At 47.3% G+C, this 27,539-nt stretch overlaps 1 protein-coding gene across 6 annotated transcripts in view; it reads right to left on the bottom strand.

The window, feature by feature from the left end:
* LOC121559140 (coiled-coil domain-containing protein 136) overlaps window positions 1-26,970 on the bottom strand; it is a 43,350-nt gene extending 16,380 nt beyond the window's left edge. For 3 of the 6 annotated variants that reach the window (XR_006657571.1, XM_045208754.1, XM_041872455.1), the window contains exons 1-2: window positions 26,900-26,970; window positions 25,868-26,145 (exon numbers count right to left, since the gene is read on the bottom strand). Coding sequence is in view for 5 of the 6 variants with exons in the window: in XM_045208754.1 (XP_045064689.1) it covers window positions 25,868-25,919 (52 nt within the window). In the remaining variant the exon portion in view is untranslated. Of the gene's footprint in view, window positions 1-25,867; window positions 26,146-26,615; window positions 26,738-26,899 lie in introns of those variants that run through there. The other 3 variants (XM_041872457.1, XM_041872454.2, XM_041872456.2) reach the window with 3 other exon arrangements.
* Window positions 26,971-27,539: the final 569 nt, after the last annotated feature.

Here is a 27,539-nt window from a genome sequence, read left to right as displayed (position 1 = left end):
AACTGAAGGAGGAGGCTATGTATTAGACAAGTAGCAGTCTACCTCCTACCTCCAACCATAGGTCAGTACCTCCAACACACAGACACTGACCTCTCCCTCTCCCAAACACACACACATACACACAGACAGACACACACACTATTTCATAGCCGATCTCTCCATGGTACACACACCCATCCAGAGGGCTAATGTCCTGCGGCTGACAGTGGCACATGTCAAAGAGCTCAATACTCTGTGAGTACTCTATGTACTCTGTGAGTACTGCATTCTTATACAACATGCTTGGCACAGTTCACTATAAACCCTCCACTCTCTGCTCTCTGGTGTCACCACTCTGATCAGAGGGGATACAGAGACACAGGAGAAAATCTCCATTTGAGCTCCATGCATACAGACCTGATATTGGGAACACACTTGGGGTGAGGTGACTATACTGTATATAGCAGGCTGCAATAGCACAACAGAACACTGCGGGAAATTAAAATCAATGATCTTACTGTAAGAGCATACTTAGGCCTGGTTCCATTTCACCCCCTAGACCCTAGCCCCTCTCGTCCCCTTTGAAGGGATTGTTTAATGTGGGTGAGGCCTTAGGAAACAACAATGTCTAATTCTAGGATCCATAGACTAGTAAGGATGCAGCCTGTGTATGTAAGGGTACTGTATCCTGACATAGGTCATTTCCTGTTTTTGAAAGATAACTTGTTTCTTTTCGGTGTGAGATCTGGGTTTGTGGCGACATCATATAAGGATGGAAATGTCATTGAATTCATTCCCAAGTCCCTCTTCCAACCCAGATCTACTCAAATGAAAGACATGACACACTTATCCAACGTTAGCCTCGGAGAAAGAAACTCAGACTTATTTTTTTTTAAACACAGCATAACAATTATCATTATGGCACAATTATGGAAGAATATCTGGAGGCTCTGGTTTAGTCTGGATTTAACAGTGATGCCTAAAAGCTAGCAAGGCCAATCTATTTTTAATCAAATATAATCTAGAGCGAGAGAGAGAGAGAGAGAGAGAGAGAGAGAGAGATTGTGATTAGAGTTGTTGTCGAAGGGAGAGGAGACAGGAGTAAACAACACACATCTGGGACACAGCAAGGTGAGGGACACAGCAAGGTGAGGGACACAGCAAGGTGAGGGACACAGCAAAGTGAGGGACACAGCAAAGTGAGGGACACAGCAAAGTGAGGGACACAGCAAGGTGAGGGACACAGCAAAGTGAGGGACACAGCAAGGTGAGGGACACAGCAAAGTGAGGGACACAGCAAAGTGAGGGACACATCAAGGTGAGGGACACAGCAAGGTGAGGGACACAGCAAGGTGAGGGACACAGCAAGGTTAGGGAAACGCAAGACAAAGATGGTTAAAGTAAAACTACAGTGCCTTCAGAAAGTATTCATACCCCTTAACTTCCTCCACATGTTGTTGGTTACAGCCTGAATTCAAAATTGATTAAATAGATTGTTTTTCTCACCCATTTACACACAATACACCATAATGACAAAGTGAGAACATGTTTTTAGAATGTTTTGATTTTTTAAAAATGAAATACAGAAATATCTAATTTACATAAATATTCACACCCGTGAGTTAGAATCACCTTTAGCAGTGATTACAGCTGTGAGTCTTTCTGTGTAAATCTCTAAGAGCTTTGCACACTTGGATTGTACAATATTTGCACATTATTCTTTTTTAAATTCTTCAAGCTCTGTCAAGTTGGCTGTTGATCATTGCTAGACAGATATGTTCAAGTCTTTCCATAGATTTTCAAGGCGATTTAAGTCAAAACTACAACTAGGCCACTCAGGAACATTCAATGTTGTCTTGGAAAGCAACTCCAGTGTGTATTTGGCCTTGTGTTGAATTTGTCTACCAGTATCTGTTGGAAAGCAGACTGAACCAGGTTTTCCTCTAGGATGTTGCATGTGCTTAGCTCTATTTCGTTTTTTTTTATCCCAAAAAAAAAACTCCCTAGTCCTTGCCGATGACAAGCATACCCATAACATGATGCTGTCATATCCATGCTTGAAAATATGAAGAGTGGTACTCAGTGATGTGTTGTGTTGGATTTGCCCCAAACATAACGCTTTGTGTTCAGGACATAAAGTGAATTGCTTTGCCACATTTTTTGCAGTATTACTTTAGTGCAAAAAAGGATGCATGTTTTGGAATATTTGTATTCTGTACAGGCTTCCTTCTTTTCACGCTGTCGTTTAAGTTAGTATTGTGGAGTAGCTACAATATTGTTGATCCATCCTCAGTTTTCTCCTATCACAGCCATTAACTGTTTTAAAGTCACCATTGACCTCATGGTGAAATCCCTGAGTTGTTTCCTTCCTCTCTGGCAACTGAGTTAGGAAGGACACCTGTATCTTTGTAGTGACTGGGTGTATTGATACACCATCCAAAGTGTAATTAATAACTTCACCATGCTCAAAGGGATATTCAATGTCTGCTTTTTTTTATCTTTACCCCATCTACCAATAGGTGCCCTACTTTGCGAGGCATTGGAAAACCTCCCTGGTCTTTGTGGTTGAACCTGTGTTTGTAATTCACTGCTCAACTGAGGGACCTTACATATAATTGTATGTGTGGGGTACAGAGATGAGGTAGTCATTCAAAAATCATGTTAAACACTATTATTGCACACAGAGTCCATGCAACTTATTAAGCACATTTTTACTCCTGAAAATATTTAGGCTTGCCATAACAAAGGGCTTGAATACCTAATGATAATGACTCAAGCCATTTCAGCACATTTGAATTAATTTGTAAAAATGTCTAAAAACATAATTCCACTTTGACATTATGGGGTATTGTGTGTAGGCCAGTGACACAAAATGTAACTTTAATCCATTTTAATTTCAGGCTGTAACACAACAAAATGTGGAAATAGTCAAGGGGTGTGAATACTTTCTCAAAGCAATGTACCTCTAAACAACTACAGAGACAGGCCTGACATCGTAAGGGAAAGGCATGAAGAGATTCATGTGGGATCTGGTCAAGTTATGTGGTATGAGATGTTATGTCATATCTATGTCAGCACTATGTGGGCCTTACGACAGGCCATTGCAAATATGGTTAAGTGCCATCTTCAAGGTAATTTAGGCTGAAGTGACTGAGACCATTCTATTCATTTCCTCACTGTTCCCTCCCCTCTTCCCCCCTCCCCCTCTTCCCCCCTCTTCCCCCATCCTCCTCCCCTCCTCATCTTCCTCCTCCTCCTCTCTGTAATCAACTCTGCATCCCAACATCCTTCTGGTCTGCCATAGGGCTGACTGATTGGTCAAGGCTTCTGACAGGTGGACAATGATGTCTCTGCTACAACACCATCACTGTCACAGGGATCATTCAATAATCACTCATCATCGCTGTCTGACCCTTTCCTCTCGCCCCTCTCTCTCCATCTCTTTCTCCACTCCTTCTTCCTCGCCTAACCTTCTCTCGCTCTGTTCTCCCTACCTCTTTCCATATCCTCTCTCTTTGCCTCTCTCTGTCTCTCCTTTCTCTCCTCTAGCCCTCCCTTGCACCCTCTCTCTCTCTCTCTCTCTCTCCGTCTCTCTCGCCCTGTCATCTCTCCCTCTTTGCAGTATCTCTCTCTCACAGAAACACAATACTCATTCTAAAGACAGAGTTTGACATTGAAATGCTCTTGGCAAGATGAGATCGACGTCTCTCTCTGTTCTGTCTGATTGAGAACAGAAGCCACAGTTAGAACGGAGCAGCAAGTCCAGAGCCCAAATAAGAACCATAACCAAAACCCTCTCCATTCTGCACAACTGTGCCTGTAAATAATGACCCTCCCTCCCCACCACTCATAATCCCAGACCTGTCTCTCTTCGTGTCCACATGACGAAGGGCCAATCACAGTGACTGGTGGTTTGGAGGTGAGGGGGGGGGCGACGGCAGAATGAGTCATAGCTCGACACTGTGTCAGAAAACAGCACCTTGGTAACCATGGCCACACTCTCTTCTCTGCAAACACACACCTTTTCACACAGCACACACATGCTACACATATGCATCCTATCACACACAAAGCAGCTTGTTGATACAGTCAAAGAGATACACCCACTTTAGAATAAACATGAGGAGACTGCAGTCTAACACACTTGATCCCATCACTATATTGTTATCATATTAAATATGGGTTTATGGCTACAGACAATTTGATTGCAGGGTACGCAGGGAAACAGAACTAGAGCAATCTTACAGGTATAATAGGTAAATAAGCTACTGAAACAATGACTGGGAGTCAGAGCAGGAGTAATGTCATCTCCTAAGCGTGGATAGGAAAGAGGGGTAACTATTAGGGACATGAACGTAAAAGAGTGGTAAAAACCACAACATCAATCACAGAGTTTGAGACATACAGACTTACCAAAGGCTGGGAGTCCAACACGCACACACATACAAACATACCCTACAGTCTGAATAGCACATTTCACCAAGACACCATCTGTCACACATTGCTTTGGTTCCAACCTGAACCCACTCAAAATAAAACAATACAAAAATACATGACTTTCTCTTTCTCTGTTCTGACCACTCCAACACCCTCTCCAATATAAATTGCCCTGATACAGATTAATTCAACCCAGAGTAAATTTGCTTAATCTAGCAGTAAATTAGCCTGGCTTGAAGCAGCACCTTTTTTACAAAGGCACGCAGGGCAGCCTGTTAGCCTGTATGAAGAGTGATGTACTGCAAGTTAATGGGTGTGTGGGACCTCTCACTGACTGGAAGACGGATATGTATAGAAAGTTCCACCACTGTGGGTGCGTCTGAAATGGCACCCTATTCCTGATATACAGTAGTACACTACTTTTGACCAGTGCACTATAGGGGAAAAGGGTACCATTTAGAATCAGACTATGAATATAAAGTCAATACGAGTGAAGGGTGGCCATGGTGTGCCTGTCAATAAATATTAGTGACAGCCCAGGTTAAAATAGACTGCTGAGATATGGGCCGCTGAGCTGGGGGGGAGGACAAACTAGGACCCCTACAGCATGTCTAGTCACTTAATCTATCCTTTCTCTCTCTCACTTGCCCATTCATATATTTCTGATGGATTAAGGTCAAGTGAATTAAAGATGGATACGTTTTTCTGTCCTTTTTCCTAATCTATACATCTGTAAGTCTATTTTTGTCTTTTTTATCTCTTAATCTGTTCATCTCTCTTTCTTCAGCATCTTTCTCTTTCTGCCTCTCCCTGACAAAGGCAGTAAAGTCCAGACACATTACCTCTCCACAGCCCTGATCACTCTTGACTAGCACCATCAACACACTGTCTACACAGTACAAGCATCCCCTCAGGACCACTCACACAAACAAACACACACCACACAATGAAATGAAAAGTAATCTCCGCACACTCATGATCGATGCATAATCTTCAATTTATTAGGCTGAGCTTTCGGTTGTCAGACCTTCATCAGAGAATACAAAAACACACAATGACAGAGGCCACATATAGGAAATGTGCGTCAATGCAATCAGACATGATGCGCAACACCTGTGTACAACACAAGCACCAGGATGCACTCAGTAATCAATTATCTCAGGAAAGTGTGACTTGATCGAGACAGTATTGTACTTATTTTTTGCAGTATTTATTTTTTCTTATTTTAACATTAGGGTCATGCTTTAATATGTTTCCCCGTAACCCCTGGCTTTATGTGGTTCCTGTAATTTTGGACGGTTCTTTAACCCAATACCCCCTTACAGGTTCCCATAGGGCCACCCCTTTAGCTTTTTTATTTCATTTGAAGCCTTTCCTGGTCTTCACACCTGATCTAAGCTTTTGAAGTCTTTATGCATTATGTAGAAAATGTAATCAGTAAAATTACAGTGCATTCGGGAATATATTCAGACCCCTTAACTTTTTCCATGTTTTGTTACGTTATAGCCTTATTCTAAAATAGTTTAAATTGTTTTTTTCCCTCAACAATCTACACACAATACCACTTAATGACAAAGCAATAACAGTTATAGAAATGTGTGCACAAAATAAAAAATGACATTTACATAAGTATTCAGACCTTTTACTCAGTACTATGTTGAAGCACCTGTGGCAGCGATTACAGCCTTGAGTCTTCTTGGGTATGACGCTACAAGCTTGGCACACCTGTATTTGGGAAGTTTCTCCCATTCTTCTCTGCAGATCCTCTCAAGCTCTGTCAGGTTGGATGGGGAGCGTCGCTGCACAGGTATTTTCAGGTCTCTCCAGAGATGTTTGATCGCGTTCAAGTCCGGGCTCTGGCTGGGCCACTCAAGGACATTCCTGCGTTGTCTTGGCTGTGTGCTTGGGGTCGATGTCCTGTTGGAAGGTGAACCTTCACCCCAGTCTGAGGTCCTGAGCGCTCTAGAGCAGGTTTTCATCAAGGATCTCTCTGTACTTTGCTCCGTTCAACTTTCCCTCGATCCTGACTAGTCTCCCAGTCCCTGCCGCTGAAAAACATCCACACAGCATGATGCTGCCACCACCATGCTTCACCGTAGGGATGGTGCCAGGTTTCCTCCGGACGTGATGCTTGGCATTCAAACTGAAGAGTTCAATCTTGTTTCATCAGACCAAAGAATCTTGTTTCTCATGGTCTGAGAGTCTTTAGGTGCCTTTTGGCAAACTCCAAGTGGGCTGTTGTGCCTTTTATTGAGGAATGGCTTCTGTCTGGCCACTCTACCATAAAGGCCTGATTCGTGGAGCGCTGCAGAGATGGTTGTCCTTCTGGAAGGTTCTCCCATCTCCACAGAGGAACTCTGGAGCTCTGTCAGAGTGACCATCGGGTTCTTGGTCACCTCCCTGACCAAGGCCCTTCCCCCCGATTGCTCAGTTTAGAAGGGCGGCCAGCTCTAGGAAGGTTCCAAACTTCTTCCATTTAAGAATGATGGAGGCCACTGTGTTCTTGGGGACCTTCAATGCTGCAGAAATGTTTTGGTACCCTTCCCCAGATCTGTGCCTCGACACAATCCTGTCTCGGAGCTCTATGGACAATTCCTTTGACCTCATGGCTTGGTTTTTGCTCTGACATGCACTGTCAACTGTGGGACCTTATATAGACAGGTGTGCCTTTCCAAATCATGTCTAATCAATTGAATTTACCACAGGTGGTCTCCATTCAAGTTAATGAAACATCTCAAGGATGATCAATGGAAACAGGAAGCACCTGAGCTTAATTAAGAGTCTCATAGCATAGGTTCTGAATACTTATTTTTAATACATTTGCTAACATTTCTAAAAACCTGTTTTTGCTTTGGCATTATGGGGTATTGTGTGTAGATTGATGAGGAGAAATGTTAATTTCATCAATTTTAAAATTAGGCTGTAATGTAACAAAATGTGGAAAAATGGAAGGGGTCTAAATACTTTCCGAATGCACTGTATGTAAAAAATATACAGAATCCAACAAATATATATACTGTCTCGATCAAGTCACATTGAGACAATTGAGATTATTGATTAGTACGCAGGTGTTGCGCATGTGTGTTTTGTATGCTCTGATTCCTTTTCATTTCAGTGTTACTCTTTATCTCCTGCACCTCAGCAAAGGTCAGGTGTGTGACAGATCCACTCAAGATTCTACAGCTGAGCCAGTGAAAAGAGAGAAAGGTTGAAAAGAAAGAGTGACAGAGAATCAGAAAAAGTCCAGTCACCTCTGTATGATCCTTTGTCTTTCGCCCCGGGCCAACACCTGCACTGATTACTATTCTGTTGTGCTGCTTCCCAGACCAAGGAAAGGGTGGTAGTTTGCCTTCATCACACACACACACATACACACACACACACACACTCCTGAGTGAGAATGAGACGGAGCTGGTGACATTGGCTGAGACCACCACACACACCTACAGTATGCACACAACCTCCTTCTTCCATTTCCCATTATCAATGTTCCTTTCATCACTCCCCAAGTGAACATTATCCCAGCTGTTGCCACACACACACACACACACACACAAACACACATACACAGCACCCCAGCCTTGATGAGAAAAGGCAGTAGATCGAAGGCCAGAGGAGAGCAGTGCTGGAATATCAAATTGCCTGCATCAGTTCTGTAAAGGCATTTAACATCTCTCTCTCCTTCACTTCCTCCATCTCTCATCTCCTCTGGTTCTCTACCGCTCAGCATCTTCCCTTTCTTTCTCTCTGGCAAGATCAGCTGTCATCACCGTGGCAGCTGTATTTTTAATGTAATGTTTGATAGAGCTGTAATTAGTATTTAATACGAGATGGAGAGAGGAGATGAAGCCAGCAAGATGATGAGAGAGAAAGAAAGAGGAGAAAAAAAAGAGAGAAACAGTTGAAGAAGGGAGAGAAAGACGAATTACAATTTTAGAGTAAAAAAGGATGAATCAGAGGTGAAAGAAGATAGGAGAGAGAAGATAGGAGAGAGAAGATAGGAGAGAGAAGATAGGAGTAAAAAGGAAAGAACAGAGTCACAGAGTAGGAATAGTAGCGAGGACATAAATCAAAGCCTAACCCAGGCTAGACTAATCACCAGTATTAATGTTTACCCGATTATAAACTCAATTCAATTTGTTTTCCTTCTGTACGAGGGAGGGGAGATCAATGAGGAAAATATATCCTACCAGAGCATCCCTGTCTCTATGATTTACTAGGAGATTATGAATACACACACACAGACACACACACACAAACACACACACACTCTCACACACACACAAACACACACAGAGCGAGGGCTTATAAAATCCATATGACTAACCTTACTACACACAGCCCCAGTGCAGAGGGGATATGATATACTGTAGGATGACGAAGATGGAGGAGGACGAAAGGGGATTGGGACATAATGTTATTGATTTCACTCTCTCTCCCTCTCTCTCCTCTACCTCTATCCTTCATATCCTACTAACACACCAAGGTAACAGCCCCCTCACACTCACACACACACACAAAGATGATGTCCCACACACTCAAGTCCTACACACACTGTCAATTGGGAACAGTCTCATGGTCCCATTTGGAGAAAACACACACACCTTAAACTACAGTTATGTGCAGAATCCTCACATGTTAACTCGCATCCCCCCATCCCAATTAGCCCATCCATCTTTTGCATTGACGTCGCTCCCTCAAGGACAAAACATTCCATTCAGAAGAGAAACCACGACAGGAATCTAGCCACCTTATGAATTCACATTCTCACTGAGATAAATATGTAGGCTTGTGACCCCAAACTGTTCACACCCCTCTTGTTGGTGGAGAAAATGTTGCAGTTTTAAAGCTAAGTTCCTGCAATTCTACACATTTCGCCATCTTATGTGTGTTTATATGATACCTGAGTGACACAACAAAATCAGTGGGGACCGAGACCCCCATGGGCACATAATCTGGCCATGGTAACTACAACATTTAGATAGCTGGTTAGTTAGCCTAACATACTGTACCTACCTAGCTTACATGGGCTGGTAGTTGATCAACTGGAAATTCCTGACAGGTTATAACTAGTTCTCTAAGGTATGTCAGTGAATGACATAACGAGGAAAACTGCCCATTCACTACCAAATTTCGAAATTGCACCTTGTGCATTCTACTATTACAACTCTCAACAGCATTTAATTGAAAGCCCCACTGAGTTCGGGACCTGAGGTCCGTATTGACCCCTTTCTGGGTCCGGATCTGGACCGCGGTCCATCTATTGAGTATGGCTGGTATAGAGAAGCGAAAAACTGAGAAATCATGAACAACTTTTATATCTAGTGAAAGGTGAAACTCTACATGTCAAAATAAAGTCTTACTTGTCCTGCTGTGACCTACTACCATCGAACGGGACTCCCTAAAAATACACCACTTCAATACAGCTATGACCAGACGTGACTTTTCGTAGCAGGTTAGGAGATCATTTTCGCTAACCCTTACCGTTTTCCTAACCTTAACCTAATTCTCCTAACCTGCTGCGAAAGTTCTCCTAATCTGCTACGAAAAAGTAACTTCCGGTGGTAGCTGTATCGAAATCACGTGTTTTTAGGGAATCTTACCATCAAACCACCAACTTTATTAAGTTGTTTTCAGCAAACTATAACATTTTCACGAACAAATGTAACTTATCGTCAATGTTCTCCGCAAAAGTATGACCACATCTGATGTCCACCCTTTCTATCATTAGCTAGGTTTCCGTCCAATTGGTGACAGATATTCATGCAAATATTCGCATAAAAACAATATGTGCATTTTCCCACCAGAGATGTGTTTTCATCAAATTGACTTGTTGCAGACAAATAACTTTTACAGTTACATTCCCATGTCCTGAATGAAAAATACAAGTTAAATGGGTTTCCATTGCATTTTCCACTCTACTGATGGTTTTGTCACAAAAATAATTGCATTACATAGCGAATGTGCCCACTCTGGTATTGGCACGTGTGCTCTGGCCAACAGCTCACAGATACAGTGCGGTTACGTGTATAGCCTACACATGATGAGATTATTATGAACAAAAGAGCAAGATTATTTTTATTTGTCAAACAGCAGCCAAGCATTGATCATCATGTCACCAGAATAAGACCCTCTATATTTATTGGAAAGGAGCATCAAGCTCATCACCTTGCTTGTCCTTTCACCACCCTGTGATGTTCATCATAACTAATTTCATCTGTAGCCTAATAAACTGCATGCTTTCCTGACGAGTTGTAGTGGGAGGACCACACAACATGTCATGACTCCAAGTTTACTTTCGACATGAAGGTTATTTTATTAATATTTGCGCATAAAACAGTTTCCACCGCCATTTCTCACATAATACATTTTACTGACACAAAAAGATCCCAACTTGTCTAGCGTATTTTGTTTTGTCGACATTTGGAAACTTTACTAACAAATTAGCTGTTTCCATCAGGCCTGTCGTGACATGTACTTTACTCACATTTAAAGGTTGGATGGAAACTGACTGGTCATTACGTGCAAAAAATTACTTTGTGTTTCACTTTAGTTCTGTGTTCCTGTCATTACACTGGTGGGTGAATAAAATGAAACCAAGACAGGCGTGTAGCCAATGAGATAAGCTTGCCAGGGATATGCAGATGACCTGAATGGGACTTACAACCTCACAAGGAGGAAGAAGAAGAGCCATTGCAGCTTGGACGAGTGCATTACCTGCTTCTGGTGAACGGATTCATTTAATTGCTTTGGCATAAAAAAGCTGGTTTCAGTAGCTAGCTAGCAATGTATTTTGTTTTATGTAGTTATACAGTAGCTAAGTTATACAGTCTAGGGCCCATGCTCAGTTCCAGTGTGTTAGGTTATAGCTAATTTAGGATATTAACAATCTTAGTAGTTTTCCAATGTTTGCTGTTAAAATGTGAATACATGTGCGTTTGTAACTTTGGAGACGAATGGCCACATGGCAATCGCCAAATGTTTGGTGGCCATTGCCCCATTATCTCCAAAGTTACCTGTGCTCCCATTGTTTGCATTGTGTGTGTGTTCACACCTCTGTGTGGCACTCTCCAGACAAGGAGTTCAGGATGGGCTTTTTCTTGTAGTAGGCTGTATTGCTTTACAGTAGGGTGTTAGGGGACAAAATTCAACTTTAGTTCTGGTGTTATACTTTTGTATTCTATGTTATAGAGAAGCTTTCTGTAACACAGAACACTATTTCATCTGGACCGGACTTACCATTGCTGAGATCTTATTTTCAAGTGATCGAAAAAGGTTGCGGACAGGTCAGTGTTAATCCCTAGTCAATAATGGCACCAAATCACCTGTCTGGATTCTTAAATTCAACACGTTTTGTCCAATATCTCAAGATAGGGTGGTCATATTGTTAGGACATTTTCAAGGCTGATGTAGAACACATAGATGATTCAAATGAAAGTAACATTTATTAAATTAAAATGCGATATTATGCAAATTAGACACTTAATATGCACTTTAGGCAGTACGGAATACATAATTACAGTAATTTAAGCCCAATCATTTAAGGTAGGGTGGTCATATTATTAACACATCTTCATGCTTTATTCAAAACTGAGAGTATGTAAGAATTTATTAAATTAGAATACAACTTGTTATACTAGTTTATGCAAATTATATACTTAATATGCTAATTAGTATGTACAACATTTTATAATTACAGCATGTTAAGCCCATTCATTTAAAGTAAGGTGGCCATATTGTTAACATATATTGATGAGTACGGTGCCACTCGTGTGTGCATGCACACATACCAGGAATGAACAAAGTACATATAATTGGGATTACATAATAATGAACAAAAAACAGGGTTACTAATTACTAATTTACCAATTATCAACGGTTAGGTAGTATGTATCACAGTTATGTTGTATTCAGTAGGCCAACTGATTAGGCCTAGATTGCCAAATAATACACCCAACCCTGTGCCCGTGTGCCACATGCATACACACACACACACACACACCACAAAGCCCACAGACACAGCATCCCCACACACTCACACCCCCACCAACACACACACACACACACACACACACAGCCTAACACAGACACACACTTCTCACTAAGTCTGTACTGTAACACAGAAGGCTACTAGTCTAATAACATAGCTAGCTTACTTCTAATGCACGAAACACCGAGAATCTCACTGCCGATAGACTGCCGATAGATTCTTATCACAGTGGGAGGCCGTTCCTTGCTAGAACAAAAGCGGTACTTGCTGCGTGCCGACTCGGTAGCGACAAACCTACCGATTCTACTTGTTGAATCACAATGCTCGTTAGTGGCCAACAACTTGACTTTGAGACAATCAGAAAACACGAACCCCCAACTGGGGGAGCCAACAAAAAAAATGAAAAAAGTAGGGCATTTTCTCCGTACATCCATGGATGAGCCAGTCACACTTCATTTGCAATGTAGGTTATGGGGTGGTAGCTAGCTAAGTGCACAGATGCAGTGCACACAGCACTAAATACGTCCTCCAACCACTGTATCTAGTATTGACATTATAATTATGTCACAATGGATTAGCTAGTTTACATGAAACAGCTGCCTATGTTAACTGCTGCGTTAGTGCAGCTATGTTGTGCTAGCTAGAGAATATGCTAACGTTAGCTAGCTAGCTAAACATGTGGCTATGGGCTGGCACTGGCAGTATGGGATTATGGAGCGTGAATTACATTTTCGTCTTGCTGTAGTTATCTAGCTGTGGCCATCTGGCTAGAATCAACAAGGGCTTTCTACAAAATAGCAATATTAGCACAGATAGCTTTGAATCTAGACCATAAGCACTGCGCACGGATATGCATTGCCAAACAACGCTACTGCCACCTTCTGGTTTGAAGTATTTTAACAAGGCTGAGTGGCTGACGACTTCCAAGGTCTTTGCTGTGTGTACACAAAATAGATTGACTGCTGACATTCTGTTCAGAGGTGATAAGTACTGTCGAAATACCACATTTATGGACGTCCTCAATATAACTAAAGCCTAAAAAGGCGGAAATTGACATTTTTGCCATTACAGTGAACAGGTACCCATTCAAGAATAAAACCATGACAGAAATCTAGCCACCGCATCACAGTAGACAAATATGTATGGGTACATCCCAAATGGCACTATTCCCTATATAGTTCACTGTCACGAACAGAAGAGGACCCAAGAGCGCAAGTTCAAATACAGAGTTCTTTATTCAAGGTTACAGGCGGGAAGAGGAGTCCCAGGGGTGTCAGGGGTCTTTCAGGGTCCTCCTGTGGGTACCTGTGCTCCGGGGGTCACCAAATGTCCGGGGGTGTCCAGTCCAAGTGCTTAGTGTGTGTGTTCCCCAGTGATGGAGCGGCGTATCGGGCTGAGGGTGGTGAAACGTCTGGGCACGCTCATCTGGTGGTCGGAGACCTGGGGGAACACACACACACAACAGCAATATGAATGGCAGGCAGAAGTACAGATCAGGGCTGGGCAAATATCGTGGTGAGAGACAGAAGGCAGAAACGAAGTTACCGGAGGGGCTGAAGATCGGAGAGTAGTCGAGGTCCAGAAGGCAGGTTGGGATAGACGGGGCAGTAGAACAAGGAGGCAGTCAAGAAAGGATCGGTATCACAAACAGGAGTCAGAGCGCAGACAGGCAGGTTACTGGTCCGGGTTTGAAGACGATCTGACAGGGCTTGGCTGAAAACCAGGGCTTGATATACTGGGAGAGGTAGTGGGGAAATGCAGTTCAGCTGGCAGAGTAATTAGAACAGAGTGAGGCAAGGTGAGGATGGTGAGTGGGAAATGCAGTGCAGCTGGCCAGGTAACAAGAGCAGAGCAGGGCAGGTGGAGCTAGTTAGGCTGAGTAGAGAGAGGGAGGTGAGCAGAGTGGAAGATAATTGAATGCAATTAATGTTGCTACCAGGGAGAGAGAGTGCTCATGACAGGACCCCCCTCCAAGGGACGGCCCCAGAAGTCCCAAGAACAACATCATGCCGGGAGGGTGGAGGGGAGCAGGCGGCGGGTCAGAACTCCTCCGAGCGGTCCGAGTGAATCTCCTCATCCTCAGAAGGAGCTGGAGGGTCACGGTCGGGAGACAGGACAGGCACTGAGACAGGAGCAGGGCGGGCCGGACGGCTAGGAACCCCTCTTGGACGGCCCCCTACGGATTGCAGGCTGATCAGGATGTAGTCGGTGGAAGTCAGTGATAAGGGTCCGGTCCACTATCCTCCTGGCCGGGATCCAGGTCCTCTCCTCTGGACCATATCCCTCCCAATCAACGAGGTACTGGAGACCCCTACCCCTTCGCCTAGAGCGGAGCAGCCGCCGGACGGTGAAGACAGGACCGCCATCTACGAGGCGCGGAGGAGGTGGCGCCGGAGCTGCAGGGACCAGGGGACTTTCATGGACCGGCTTGACCTTGGAGACGTGGAAGGTGGGGTGGACCCGCATGGAAGCGGGCAACTGAAGTCGGACCGCCGTTGGACTGATGACTTTCTGCACAGGAAAAGGACCAATGAAGCGAGGGGCCAGCTTTCGTGATACAACCCGCAGCGGCAGATCCCGGGCAGACAGCCAGACCTTCTGACCAACCCGGTAAGTAGGTGCTGGGGTCCTCCGTCGGTTGGCACCGACGGCGTAGCTGGTTCCAGACTTCAGGAGCACAGTGCGAGCCTGGGCCCAAGTGCGGCGGCAGCGGCGGGCATACGCAAGAGCAGACGGACAGGTGGCATCCGCCTCCTGGCTGGCAAACAGTGGAGGTTGATACCCGTAGACACACTGAAAGGGGGAGAGCCCGGTGGAGGAACTGGTGAGTGAATTATGGGCATATTCCACCCAGAGCAGGTGTTGAGCCCAGGCCCGGGGATTTTGGGAAGCCACACACCTCAGTGCCTTCTCCAGCTCCTGGTTCATGCGTTCAGTCTGGCCGTTTGACTGCGGGTGGAATCCAGACGATAGGCTGGCGGTGGCCCCAAGGAGATGACAGAACTCCTTCCAAAAGGTTGCTGAGAATTGCGGGCCCCGGTCTGACACTATATCCTGGGGTAGGCCATGGATACGAAACACATGTTCCAGGACCACCTGGGAGGTCTCTTTAGCAGAGGGTAGTTTGGGAAGGGGCACGAAGTGGGTCATCTTACTAAAGCGGTCAACAATGGTAAGGATGACTGTGTGTCCGTCAGAGGGCGGAAGGCCCGTAACAAAGTCCAGTGAAACGTGGGACCAGGGCCTCTTGGGTATGAGTAGGGTTGCAGCAACCCAGCAGGAGGCTGGTTGGGAGTCTTGTTTCGGTTACAAGTGGGACAAGCTCGGATGAATTCTCGGACATCCCGTCTCATCCCCCGCCACCAGAACCGCTGGCGGACCAGATGAAGGGTGCGAGTGATGCCGGGATGACAGGCCAGACGGGATTCGTGCCCCCACTGAATCACAGGTGACCTGAGATTTGCTGGAACAAACAGACGGTTGGGGGCGCTGGTGCTTGGACCTGGCTGGTCCCGAAGAGCCTCCATGACCTGCTTCTCGATCTCCCAGGTGAGGGCCGCTACGACCAAGTGGCTGGGAAGAATGGGAGCTGTCATGGCGGTGGTCTCGTCCTTCTGAAACATCCGGGAAAGAGCATCAGGTTTGATGTTGCGAGATCCCGGGCGGTAGGAGAGCGTGAAATTGAAGCGCGTAAAGAACAGAGACCACCGCTGTTGACGGGAGTTCAGCCTCCTGGCTGTTTGGATATACTCCAGGTTCTTGTGGTCTGTCCACACTACGAATGGTTCCTTTGACCCCTCTAACCAGTGCCGCCATTCTTCAAGGGCGAGCTTGACAGCCAACAGCTCGCGGTTCCCAATGTCGTAGTTGCATTCGGCAGGGGTTAGCCGACGGGAGTAGAAGGCACAGGGGTGCATCTTGCCATCCTCAGCTGCTCTTTGAGAAAGCACTGCACCCACTCCCACGTCCGAAGCATCTACCTCCACCACAAACTGCCTTGCTGCATCTGGCATCTGGAGGATGGGAGCAGAAGTGAAACATGTCTTGAGGATATTGAAGGCCTTATCAGCAGCTGATGTCCATTGGTACGGTTGTTTAGTGCTGGTTAGCGCCGTGAGGGGTGCAGCCACTGTGCTATAGTTTCTGATGAATCTCCTATAAAAGTTGGCAAAGCCCAGGAACTGTTGCAACTTCTTCCGAGACTCAGGAACTGGCCAGGAAGTGACAGCCGACACCTTCGTGAGATCCATCTGAATGCTGCCCTCGGTCACCACATACCCCAGGAATGAAACGGTCTTGGCATGGAACTCGCACTTCTCTGCCTTCACGAAAAGAGAGTTCTCCAGCAGGCGGCGCAGGACCAACCGGACGTGGTGCGTGTGTTCTGACAGAGTCTTTGAGAATATTAAAATATCGTCAAGGTACACAAATACGAACGTATTTAGCATGTCCCTGAGGATATCATTCACTAGGGCTTGAAAAACTGCTGGGGCATTGGTGAGGCCGAAGGGCATGACGAGATATTCATAGTGGCCGGTTGGTGTGTTGAACGCTGTCTTCCATTCGTCTCCCTCCCTCATCCGCACCAGATGGTAGGCATTGCGAAGGTCCAGCTTAGTGAATACAGTGGCTCCCTGCAGCAGTTCGAAGGCAGACGAAAGTAAGGGCAGTGGGTAGCGATTCTTAACCGTGATGTCGTTCAGACCCCGGTAATCTATGCATGGACGAAGAGAACCGTCCTTCTTGCCGACAAAGAAGAATCCCGGCTCCCTGCGGGGAAGACGACGGTCTAATTATCCCGGAGGCAAGAGAGTCATTAATGTAGTCCTCCATGGCCTTTCTTTCCGGGGCTGACAGTGAATACAGACGACCCTTGGGAGGTGCTGTGCCAGGCAGGAGATCAATCGCGCAGTCATAGGGTCTGTGTGGGGGGTAGAGATGTCGCCTTGGATTTGTTGAACACCTCTTTCAGGCTGTGGTAACAGGCCGGAACATTGGATATGTCGGAGGTAGCGCTAGATCCTTCCCCGGTGAACGGGCAGGGTGGCCCCCCTTAAACAGGTCTGGTGACAACTCCTTCCCCACTCACGGACTGTTCCTGTCTCCCAGTCGATGTGGGGGTTGTGCTGACGGAGCCACGGGTATCCAAGAATGAGTGGTTGGCCAGGTGAGTGTAGGAGGTGAAACTGGATGGACTCCTGGTGGTTTCCTGACAGCAGGATTGTCACAGGGGCGGAGATATGAGTGACAGTGCCAAGATGATGCCCATCCAGGGCTCGTGCAGGAATGGGTTGTGTCAGTTGATGATGGTTCACGCCCAGTTGCTGTGCAAGCTCAGGGTCCATGATGTTTGCTTCGGCTCCGGAATCCACAAGGGCGGCCAATGTATGAGTCTTGTCAGAAAGCTGAAGGCGGAGATGAAGCAGGGTCTTTCGGATGGAGGGAGACTGAAGGCTTGTTGAGCTCACCCGGATCTCCCCTACACCTGGTGAGCTGCGGCTTTTGCCGGACAAGTAGCGACACGGTGATTCTCGCCACCACAGTAGAGGCAAAGGTTGGAGCTTAGACGGCGCCCGACGCTCCTCGGGAGTCAGAGAGGCACGGCCAATCTCCATGGGCTCAGGCTGATTGAGTTGGCTATGGGACTTGACAGGCAGGGGCTGGACAGAAGCGGTATCGACCCGAGTACGGATGGCAGGTTGACTGAGACGGCCCTTCTCCCTCCTCCGGGTCTGTATACGGCGGTCAATGCGAACGGCAAGGTCAATGGCGGCATCAAGCGTTGAGGGCGGGTCATGGGAAACAAGCTCGTCCTTGATATAGTCCGCCAGGCTATGGAGGAAGGCTTGCACCAGTGCCTCTGGGTTAAACGAGCTTTGACTGGCCAGGGTACGAAAGTCAATGGAGAAGTCTGCCACTGTCCGATTGCCCTGACGGATGGTGAGCAGAGCTTGTGACGCTTCGGCTGTTGGCGAGCCTAGGTCAAAGACCTTTAACATCTCCTCCTCAAAGGCACTGAAGGAGGCACAGGCTGGGGTTTGCCGGTCGAATTCCGCCGTTCCCCACAACCGAGCTCGACCGGTGAGATGTGTGATGACATACCCCACCTTGGCTCCCTCTGTTGAGAAAGTCCTGGGCTGTAGTGCAAACTGGATTCGGCAGCTGCTCAAGAATGGTCTTACTTGCTTCTGGTTGCCATCAAAACGTTCCGGGTTCCCAATCCTTGGTTCAGGAGCGTGGGGATCTGGTGGCAGCACTGCCGGGCCTGCAGCATTGGGACCTCCAGCGGAGGGATGAAGGAGTATCGGTGGTACAGGAACAAAAGGACCAGGGGGGTGCAGGTGGAGTAGCCGGGCTTGAGAGTAGTTGCAGGGCTTGGGCTAGCTGTTGTTGCTGCAGTTGGAACTGTTGTTGCTGCTGGTTGAATAGCTGGAGAAGGGAAGCGATGTCGCCAGCCATCCGATTTATGTCTCCCTCAGAGCGTTCCAGTCGCTGTAGGGCAGTCCTCTCTGGCTCTTCCTCCATCGTGGTCAGGGGAGTGCGCTGGGTCCATGATGGTCAGATCGTTCTGTCACGAACAGAAGAGGACCCAAGAGCGCAAGTTCAAATACAGAGTTCTTTATTCAAGGTTACAGGCGGGAAGAGGAGTCCCAGGGGTGTCAGGGGGTCTTTCAGGGTCCTCCTGTGGGTACCTGTGCTCCGGGGGTCACCAAATGTCCGGGGGTGTCCAGTCCAAGTGCTTAGTGTGTGTGTTCCCCAGTGATGGAGCGGCGTATCGGGCTGAGGGTGGTGAAACGTCTGGGCACGCTCATCTGGTGGTCGGAGACCTGGGGGAACACACACACACAACAGCAATATGAATGGCAGGCAGAAGTACAGATCAGGGCTGGGCAAATATCGTGGTGAGAGACAGAAGGCAGAAACGAGTTACCGGAGGGGCTGAAGATCGGAGAGTAGTCGAGGTCCAGAAGGCAGGTTGGGATAGACGGGGCAGTAGAACAAGGAGGCAGTCAAGAAAGGATCGGTATCACAAACAGGAGTCAGAGCGCAGACAGGCAGGTTACTGGTCCGGGTTTGAAGACGATCTGACAGGGCTTGGCTGAAAACCAGGGCTTGATATACTGGGAGAGGTAGTGGGGAAATGCAGTTCAGCTGGCAGAGTAATTAGAACAGAGTGAGGCAAGGTGAGGATGGTGAGTGGGAAATGCAGTGCAGCTGGCCAGGTAACAAGAGCAGAGCAGGGCAGGTGGAGCTAGTTAGGCTGAGTAGAGAGAGGGAGGTGAGCAGAGTGGAAGATAATTGAATGCAATTAATGTTGCTACCAGGGAGAGAGAGTGCTCATGACAGTTCACTACTTTGGATAGACCATAGGGCTTTGGTCAAAAGTGGTGCACTACATAGGAAACAGGGTGCCATTTGGGACACAAACTGTCATTCGAAACAGAATATTTCATAGGGATTGCCAGCCAGGATACACAGACCTCAAGCCATTTCCAGACTTGGCTCAAAGCAGCAGAAGCAAATTCACAGTCTACAGACCTGTTCCAGTCAGACTTCTAGTGACTAGATGAGGGTATAGTGATGAACTGTTTGACAGTTATTGCCTTTAAGGAGGTCGTGATACAGAGACACTGTAGGAGTTCAGTACTCAGCTACACATATAATAATCCTGTTAGACAGCAGTCCACACACACCAGAGAGACAGAGTAAACACTGAGTTTAAAGAAGGTTATACTGTAACTAGACAATCAGCTCTCATGACTGTACTTGTTGTTAACTTACCATTAGGTGACCTCTGTTACAGACGCACAGTCCTACGATTAGCTGTGTGTACTAGGTGTGGATGGGTTGAAGAGTTGAGGCAGTACAGGAGGAGGACGGGGGACGGGGGAAGGGGGGACGTGGGGGGAAGGACTGGTTACTGGCAGGAAGGGAACGCTCAAGAGGCCTCGTTTTTGAGAGAGAGACAGAGAGGGTAAACCCAGGCAATGGGTCATGATCCTGAACTTTTCATCCCCAGTCACATCCAATTACAGATGACAGAGGAGAGAAGACAGGCTCTAATAGGTGGATGCAGAGGCAGAACTATGGCTGCAACTGTCTCCCTGTGTGAGAGAGAGAAAGCAGGGAGAGAGACTGCAGTAGAGTGGCGTGTTAGTGGGCCATGGAGGCGTGATGGTGGGAGGATGAGGTTGGCATGCGCTGGGCTCTGTGGATGCTATACATGGCATATGTGAAGAGAGGGAGAGGAGGGGTGCAACTGCTGGGGGTGGTGAGAGAGTGCTGCAACTGCTGGGGGCAGAGACAGGGATAGGTGAAACCAGTGGGTATTGACGGAAGGAAAAGCTATGGGAGTCAGTGGTTCTTCAAAGGCATATCAAGGGAGTGTGTGTGTGGTTGTGTGTGTGTGTGTGTGTATGTGTGTGTGTGTGTACATGCGTGCGTATGTACGTATGGAACATCAGCACAGCAGAGATAAAGGACATGGGAGTCACTGACACAACATGGAGGGGGTGTTCTAGAATGTCGCAGTCAGATCAAAGGAGATTGAGATGCAGTGGGTGGAGGCCTTCTCCCTCCTTCTCCCACAGTGTCTCCATCATTTCTCCTCTACCTCTCTGTCGAACTCCTTAGAGGCAGTCTGTGCAGGAAGTAACATCTTTGGGTGATTTGCCAGTCAAATCAGGTGAGGGGGGAGAGAGAGAGAGCGAGAGAGAGAGAGATGCTGTGTGTTTGCCAGTACTTTGTAGTGAGTGTGGAGAAACACTGTAGTCATTACAGCAGCAGAATAAACTGGGCCACCAGCACACACACAGAGAATGAACCACACGCACACTCATAGGCCTACACACTCCGAGCCAGCACAAAGCAGCTCTGAAGATCACAAGGGACTTTGGGTTTGCTCAGAGACAGCATTTTACAGAGAGAACTCCCAGGACTCTCTATTTCATCTGGGTATAGCTAGATATACCTAGCTCAAGTCCTTCAGACTAGCTAACAAACCCCATCAACTAGAGCAGCTAAGGCTAACTCACAGCTACAAAAGCTAACTAGCTCCATCCATGCTGCCAGAGCAGCTTTGGCTAACTCTATTTATCTTGAACAGCAACTCAACTCAGACAGCTGTGGCTAACCCAAACTCACTTGTGCATACTGTAACTACAATACTGTCTCACGTGTACCTGTTAAAACTACAACTCTGTCGCACCTAAACCCAGTGTCAACAAAAATAGTGACTAAAACATTTGTCAAACACCTATTTTTCAGAGGCAATTGACGAGACTATAACTAAACTATAGCGTTTCAGTTATCTTTGTGACTAAAATCTGACTACTAAATGGACTGGACAAAAGTTTTTAGGTGAGATTGAGAGCTTTTCAGTTATAAGAACAATGAATATTAGCAGTACAGATGCACAGCGCAGTTCTGTTCAGCAGTGGGAAGGACGCGTCACACCCAGAACAGACAGCCTACATTAGCTGGTGTGCTGCGGAGGAGCAAGCGATGAGTGGCTCCGGCTCCGCCTCCAATTATAAACATCGCGCAGGCGATTCTCTTGCTAAACAGTCACCACCAGCCTTCTAGTTAGCTACCCTTTTCCTGGTTAAGAAACAAGCTTATTTACAAAATTAAAAACAATAGCAGCATTAAGTTTAATAGTAAAACAACAGTCTAGCTATGTTTTCTCCCCCTCTAGTATAGAAAAGTAGGCTGTCTTTGAACGTGTGGTCTCGCTCAATCCTCCCATTTTCCCCACTGCATTTTATAGCCAGGTTCTGTAGCCAACGTAGACAAGTTTCCCTCTTCTCCTCAGAGAAAACGGCTTGACCATTTAAAAGATATTACCCATTGTCACGCCCTGGCTCTGGGGACTCTCATATGTTGAGCCAGGGTGTGTAGAGTCATTGTTTTGTGTTCTATGTTTCAGTGTCTAGTTCATGTGTTTCTATGTTGGCAGGGTGGTTCTCAATCAGAGGCAACATGAATCAGCTGTTGCTTGTTGTCTCTGATTGGGACCATACTTAGGCAGCCGTTTGGGCAGTTGTGTTTTGTGGGATCTTGTTCCGTGTATGGTTTGTGTTTTGTTACCAAGGACTTCACGTATCGTTTTGTTGTTTTGTTCGTGTGGTGAATATAATAATAAAGTATGTTCGCATTCTACGCTGCGCATTGGTCCAATCCTTTCGACGATCATGACAGAAGATCCCACCAATACTGGACCAAGCAGTGTGTTTCGGAGCTAACGCCGGGTAAGGAGATGGAGAAGTTGGCAATGGCCCAGGTGGGCCAATGGTGGTCCTGGGAGGACATGTTCGAGGGCAGAGGACCATGGGCAAAGGTTAAAGCCTTGGCGAGAGAGGAGGTACAGCGCCAACAGTGTCGTCGTCAGACAGGCGAGAGGCAACCCCAATACATTTTTAGGGGGGGGCACATGGCATGGACGACGGGGATGCTGGAGGCAGATAAGGGGCGAGTTTGTGGACGAGGAGAGAAGGCCACCGGGTTACGGGAGCCATTGGTGATTAGAGGGAGGGAAAGTGTAGAGGCACGGCGAGAGGTACTGAAGTGTGTTGCCAGTCCGGTCCGGCCCGTTCCTGATCCCCGTATAAGGCCAGTGGTGTGTGTTCCCAGTGCGGTCCGGCCTGTTCCTGTCCCTCGCACCAAGCCTGTGATGCGCGTCGCCAGCCCGGCCCGGCCTGTTCCTGCCCCTCGCACCAAGCCAATGGTGCGCGTTGCCAGCCCGGCCCGGCCTGTTCCTGCCCCTCGCACCCAGCCAATGGTGCGCGTCGCCAGCCCGGCCCGGCCTGTTCCTGCTCCCCGCACCAAGCCTATGGTGCGCGTCGCCAGCCCGGCCCGGCCTGTTCCTGCTCCCCGCACCAAGCCTATGGTGCGCGTCGCCAGCCCGGCCCGGCCTGTTCCTGCTCCCCGCACCAAGCCTATGGGGCGTGTCGCCAGCCCGGTCCGGCCTGTTCCTGCTCCCCGCACCAAGCCAGTGGTGCGCTTCGTCAGCCCGGTCCGGCCCGTTCCGGCTCCCCGCACCAAGCAAATGGTGCGCGTCGTCAGCCCGGTCCGGCCCGTTCCTGCTCCCCGCACCAAGCCAGTGGTGCGCGTCGTCAGCCCGGTCCGGCCCGTTCCTGCTCCCCGCACCAAGCCAGTGGTGCGCTTCGTCAGCCCGGTCCGGCCCATTCCTGCTCCCCGCACCAAGCCAATGGTGCGCTTCGTCAGCCCGGTTCGGCCCGTCCCTGCTCCCCGCACCAAGCCAATGGTGCGCGTCGTCAGCCCGGTTCGGCCCGTCCCTGCTCCCCGCACCAAGCCTGTGGTGCGCGTCGTCAGTCCGGCACAGCCCGTGCCCGTTTCACCGGTGCCTGGTCAGGTACCGGTCAGCTGCTCCACACCGGAGCCTAAGCAATCCGCTCCACCGATGTCCAGTCCAGCTCCAGACCAGGGGCGCTACGGGGGGGTTGTTAGAGGGTGGTGGTCACGCCCGGAGCCGGATCCGCCTCCGAGGAGGAATGCCCACCCGGCCCCTCCCCTGTTGAGTTTATGTTGGCGCGGTCGCAGTCCGCGCCTTTGGGGGGGGGGGTACTGTCACGCCCTGGCTCTGGGGACTCTCATATGTTGAGCCAGGGTGTGTAGTCATTGTTTTGTGTTCTATGTTTCAGTGTCTAGTTCATGTGTTTCTATGTTGGCCGGGGTGGTTCTCAATCAGAGGCAACGTGAATCAGCTGTTGCTTGTTGTCTCTGATTGGGAACCATACTTTGGCAGCCGTTTGGGCAGTTGTGTTTTGTGGGATCTTGTTCCGTGTATGGTTTGTGTTTTGTTACCAAGGACTTCACGTATCGTTTTGTTGTTTTGTTCGTGTGGTGAATATAATAATAAAGTATGTTCGCATTCCACGCTGCGTATTGGTCCAATCCTTTCGACGATCGTGACACCCATATACCAGCACTACCTTTTTTTCTTTCTATCGTGCATTGGCGGGCCGCATTTTACAGTCATAAAGCATATTGCGGGCTGTTCTAAAACTAGACTACTTACGGACTGAACCGTTAACCATTTGTTAAGGCTACACCAACTACACCAGCTATAGCTAACAACCTGGGGCGCATTCAGCAGGACGTAACGTTTTGGAAAATTCTGATAGAAATATGCTACTGTATGTAGAACAAACATGCCTCTCTGACATGTTGAATAAGGAATAACGTCAGCTCTATTCTTGGAAATTTCTATCTGCAACGTTCAAGAATGTTTTGGAACTGAACGTAGCCCTGGTAACATTACAAGACTAAACTAAATAACATAAAAAGAGTGCCAAAATTAACACTGCCTACACCTGTTAAAACTACAACATTGTACCTGCTTTAACCACCCACTACACACCTCACACTATCTCACCTCAAATACAGTATGTCTTAGCTGATTAAGATAAAGAACCACACATGTGATCAGACCATGGCTTAAATTAAGGTTACTACAAGCTTCACTCCGTTGAGCTACGTGCGTGTGTGCGTCCGTGCATGCGTGTACGTGGGTGGAGTGGAGTGGGATTTTTGGAGTAGCGGATACCTTTTGGTATGATATCCTCGCCGCTCCCATTTTTTTATTTTAATTTGGTGAAAGCAAGGAAGAGTCGCCTTCCCTTGCTAGTAGTAGCTAGTTGGCAGCCTGGCTAGCTGGCTTTAGCCTGGCTAAAAACATAGCACTTTTTAGCTTCCCACATCTCTATGAAAAACATCATTGCAACACTCCGAATCTCGCTTCTGCGTAGAGATTGTAGTAAGCCACTCAATGGCCAAACTTGGCCAAACTGTGGACCAACGGTCAGTCATACACTGTACATAGGCTAGTTATCATACAGGATTCACACAGAGGTCATAGGTTACATAACAAATAAATAGGCTGAATGTCCAATACAAACAAAACAACATGATGTTTAATGCCAGGAAAACCGCTGGGGATCTGAAAGCAGAAAGAACATGTACAGAATTCCCATTGTTCTGATGATTGACTATTTACCCAGCATCAGCATTTATATTCGGATGTGTAAATCCAATATTTGAATAATATTTAAAGTTTATGAATGTAATATTTACAGAGCTCTGTGATCCAGCTAGCTTACAGTCTCTCCTGGATGACGTCCCTGAATAGTGTCACTATGGCAGGCTGGCAGGCTGTCTCTCCCTCCCTCTGAGACAAAGCCTGCCTGGATCTCTCTGTTAATCCGTCTGTTCTGGTAAACACAGGCCTCGCTGTCTGGCTAACACAAACACACACACAGACACACACACACAATGGTAGAGCCTTTATGGCTCACACACTCACAAACACAACATTTTGTGTACACATCCATGGAGTCATTGGTATGCAATGCACACACATAGGCATATAAACAACACACAAATAATTGTGTGAAAAGCACACAAACACACACACACACACACACACACACACACACAAACCTGCAGGGTCCATGACCTCCTCGATGACCGGTGGCAGGCGCAGTCCATCCATGGTTGCCCTGGCGACTCAGTGTGGGGGATTAGGGGGGAGGTGTTGTGTGGGTCCGGATGCTGTCTTGTACTGCAGAGGTCGAGTGATGGATAAGTAGAGGGGGACCAGGGCAGAGAGAGACAGCGGAGAGGATGACGCAGACGAAGCCCAGGAAGGCTCCTCACGCTCCGGGTAGAGCCAGCCGCAGCAGCCCCTCCATCCTAGAGGTGAGAGAGATGCACGGACACTGGAGAACAAAGATAAAAACTGAGCGAGGGACCGCAGACTGAGATGCATGCAACAGAGAGACAAACGCTACAGCTCTCTCTCTCTCTCTCTCTCTCTCAACCTTCTTTTGTTTTGATACTGCACTCCTTTCTTCTTTTTACTTGTGCTGTTATTTTATAACCCCCTCCTGTCCTTGTCTCTCTCTCTCTCTACCACTGACCAATTATTTATCTCATTTGCACGGTTGGTCCCTCTGCTGGCTTCACTCCCGTCTCGGTCTGGGTATCAAGCACGTTTGATGCCCATGCTTTTGCATCCCATCTCTCGCTCTCCCTCTCCCTCTCTCTTTCCCTCTATCTGCTCTTTCTGCTTCTTTAACCACACAGATCAAATCAAAGGCATTCCTCTCACCATCTAGCACACGTACCTGTAAGTGCAAATATCAGGTAAATATAGAGACACACACACACACACACACACAGTATTTACCTTTAATGAGAGTCAGACCTTGGAGCTCTGGACACTGACAACCTATTCTCCTGCAGCTTGTGATTCATTTCCCGTCTGTCGTTCACTCCTCCCTCCATCTCTCTCTCTCTCTCTCACACACACACACATTCTCTCTCTCCCTCCGATTCTCCTTTCTTGCTGTGTTAACTATGCAGACCTCATTAGTAAATTACTACATTCTGCTGTCCGATTAATTCCTCTCCTTCTATCATTCCTCTATCGCTCTCTCCTTACAGATTAAAACGGTTTAACCCTGCCCTTACCTGCTGTTGGTCCGTCGGCTGTGATCAATGAACACAGCTAGTTTCATCCAGCCATCGAACCTGAGTGAGAGAGCACAGATTGCATGTCATGAATACACAATGAACTTATGACGTGATTGATTTAACCCTTCGCTGCACTGAGGAAAGGTACTGGGGGAGAGACGGATGAGGGAGGACTCTTGTGGGTTCTCACAGCTGCAGTGTACCTCCAGAGGAACATGAAACACTACAGGGGAAGATATGTACAGGTTTATGGTATGTGTCATTCTGCAAGCAGCATTTTTTTATATCTACAATGCCTTTGAAAGCTTTGTGTTGCAAGAACCCTTAACATTCATGACTATCAGAATGGCATCAAATGGAACCGTAGTAGGCTATTTGTCAGTGCTGATTATTCTCAACAGATGTAACTATTCATTACGTGCTCTCAGCTTTGACGTTGTCATTCTGAGCACAAAGGCCATGAAGTAACAAACTGAGTAACAGTCCGTAATACACAATGACTCACAACAAGCAGGCCTCTCGTTATAAAAATGGAACTGCGACGAACTCAGAGCATCACACGACTCGAGGCGGAGTGGTTGCTAGGCAACCAAGTCCACTGGATCGCATCACATGAAATAGGCTAGATGAAAATGTT

Source organism: Coregonus clupeaformis, chromosome 28, assembly GCF_020615455.1.
Source record: "Coregonus clupeaformis isolate EN_2021a chromosome 28, ASM2061545v1, whole genome shotgun sequence".
Lineage (NCBI taxonomy): Eukaryota > Metazoa > Chordata > Actinopteri > Salmoniformes > Salmonidae > Coregonus > Coregonus clupeaformis.
This window is presented reverse-complemented; position numbering and strand designations above follow the sequence as displayed.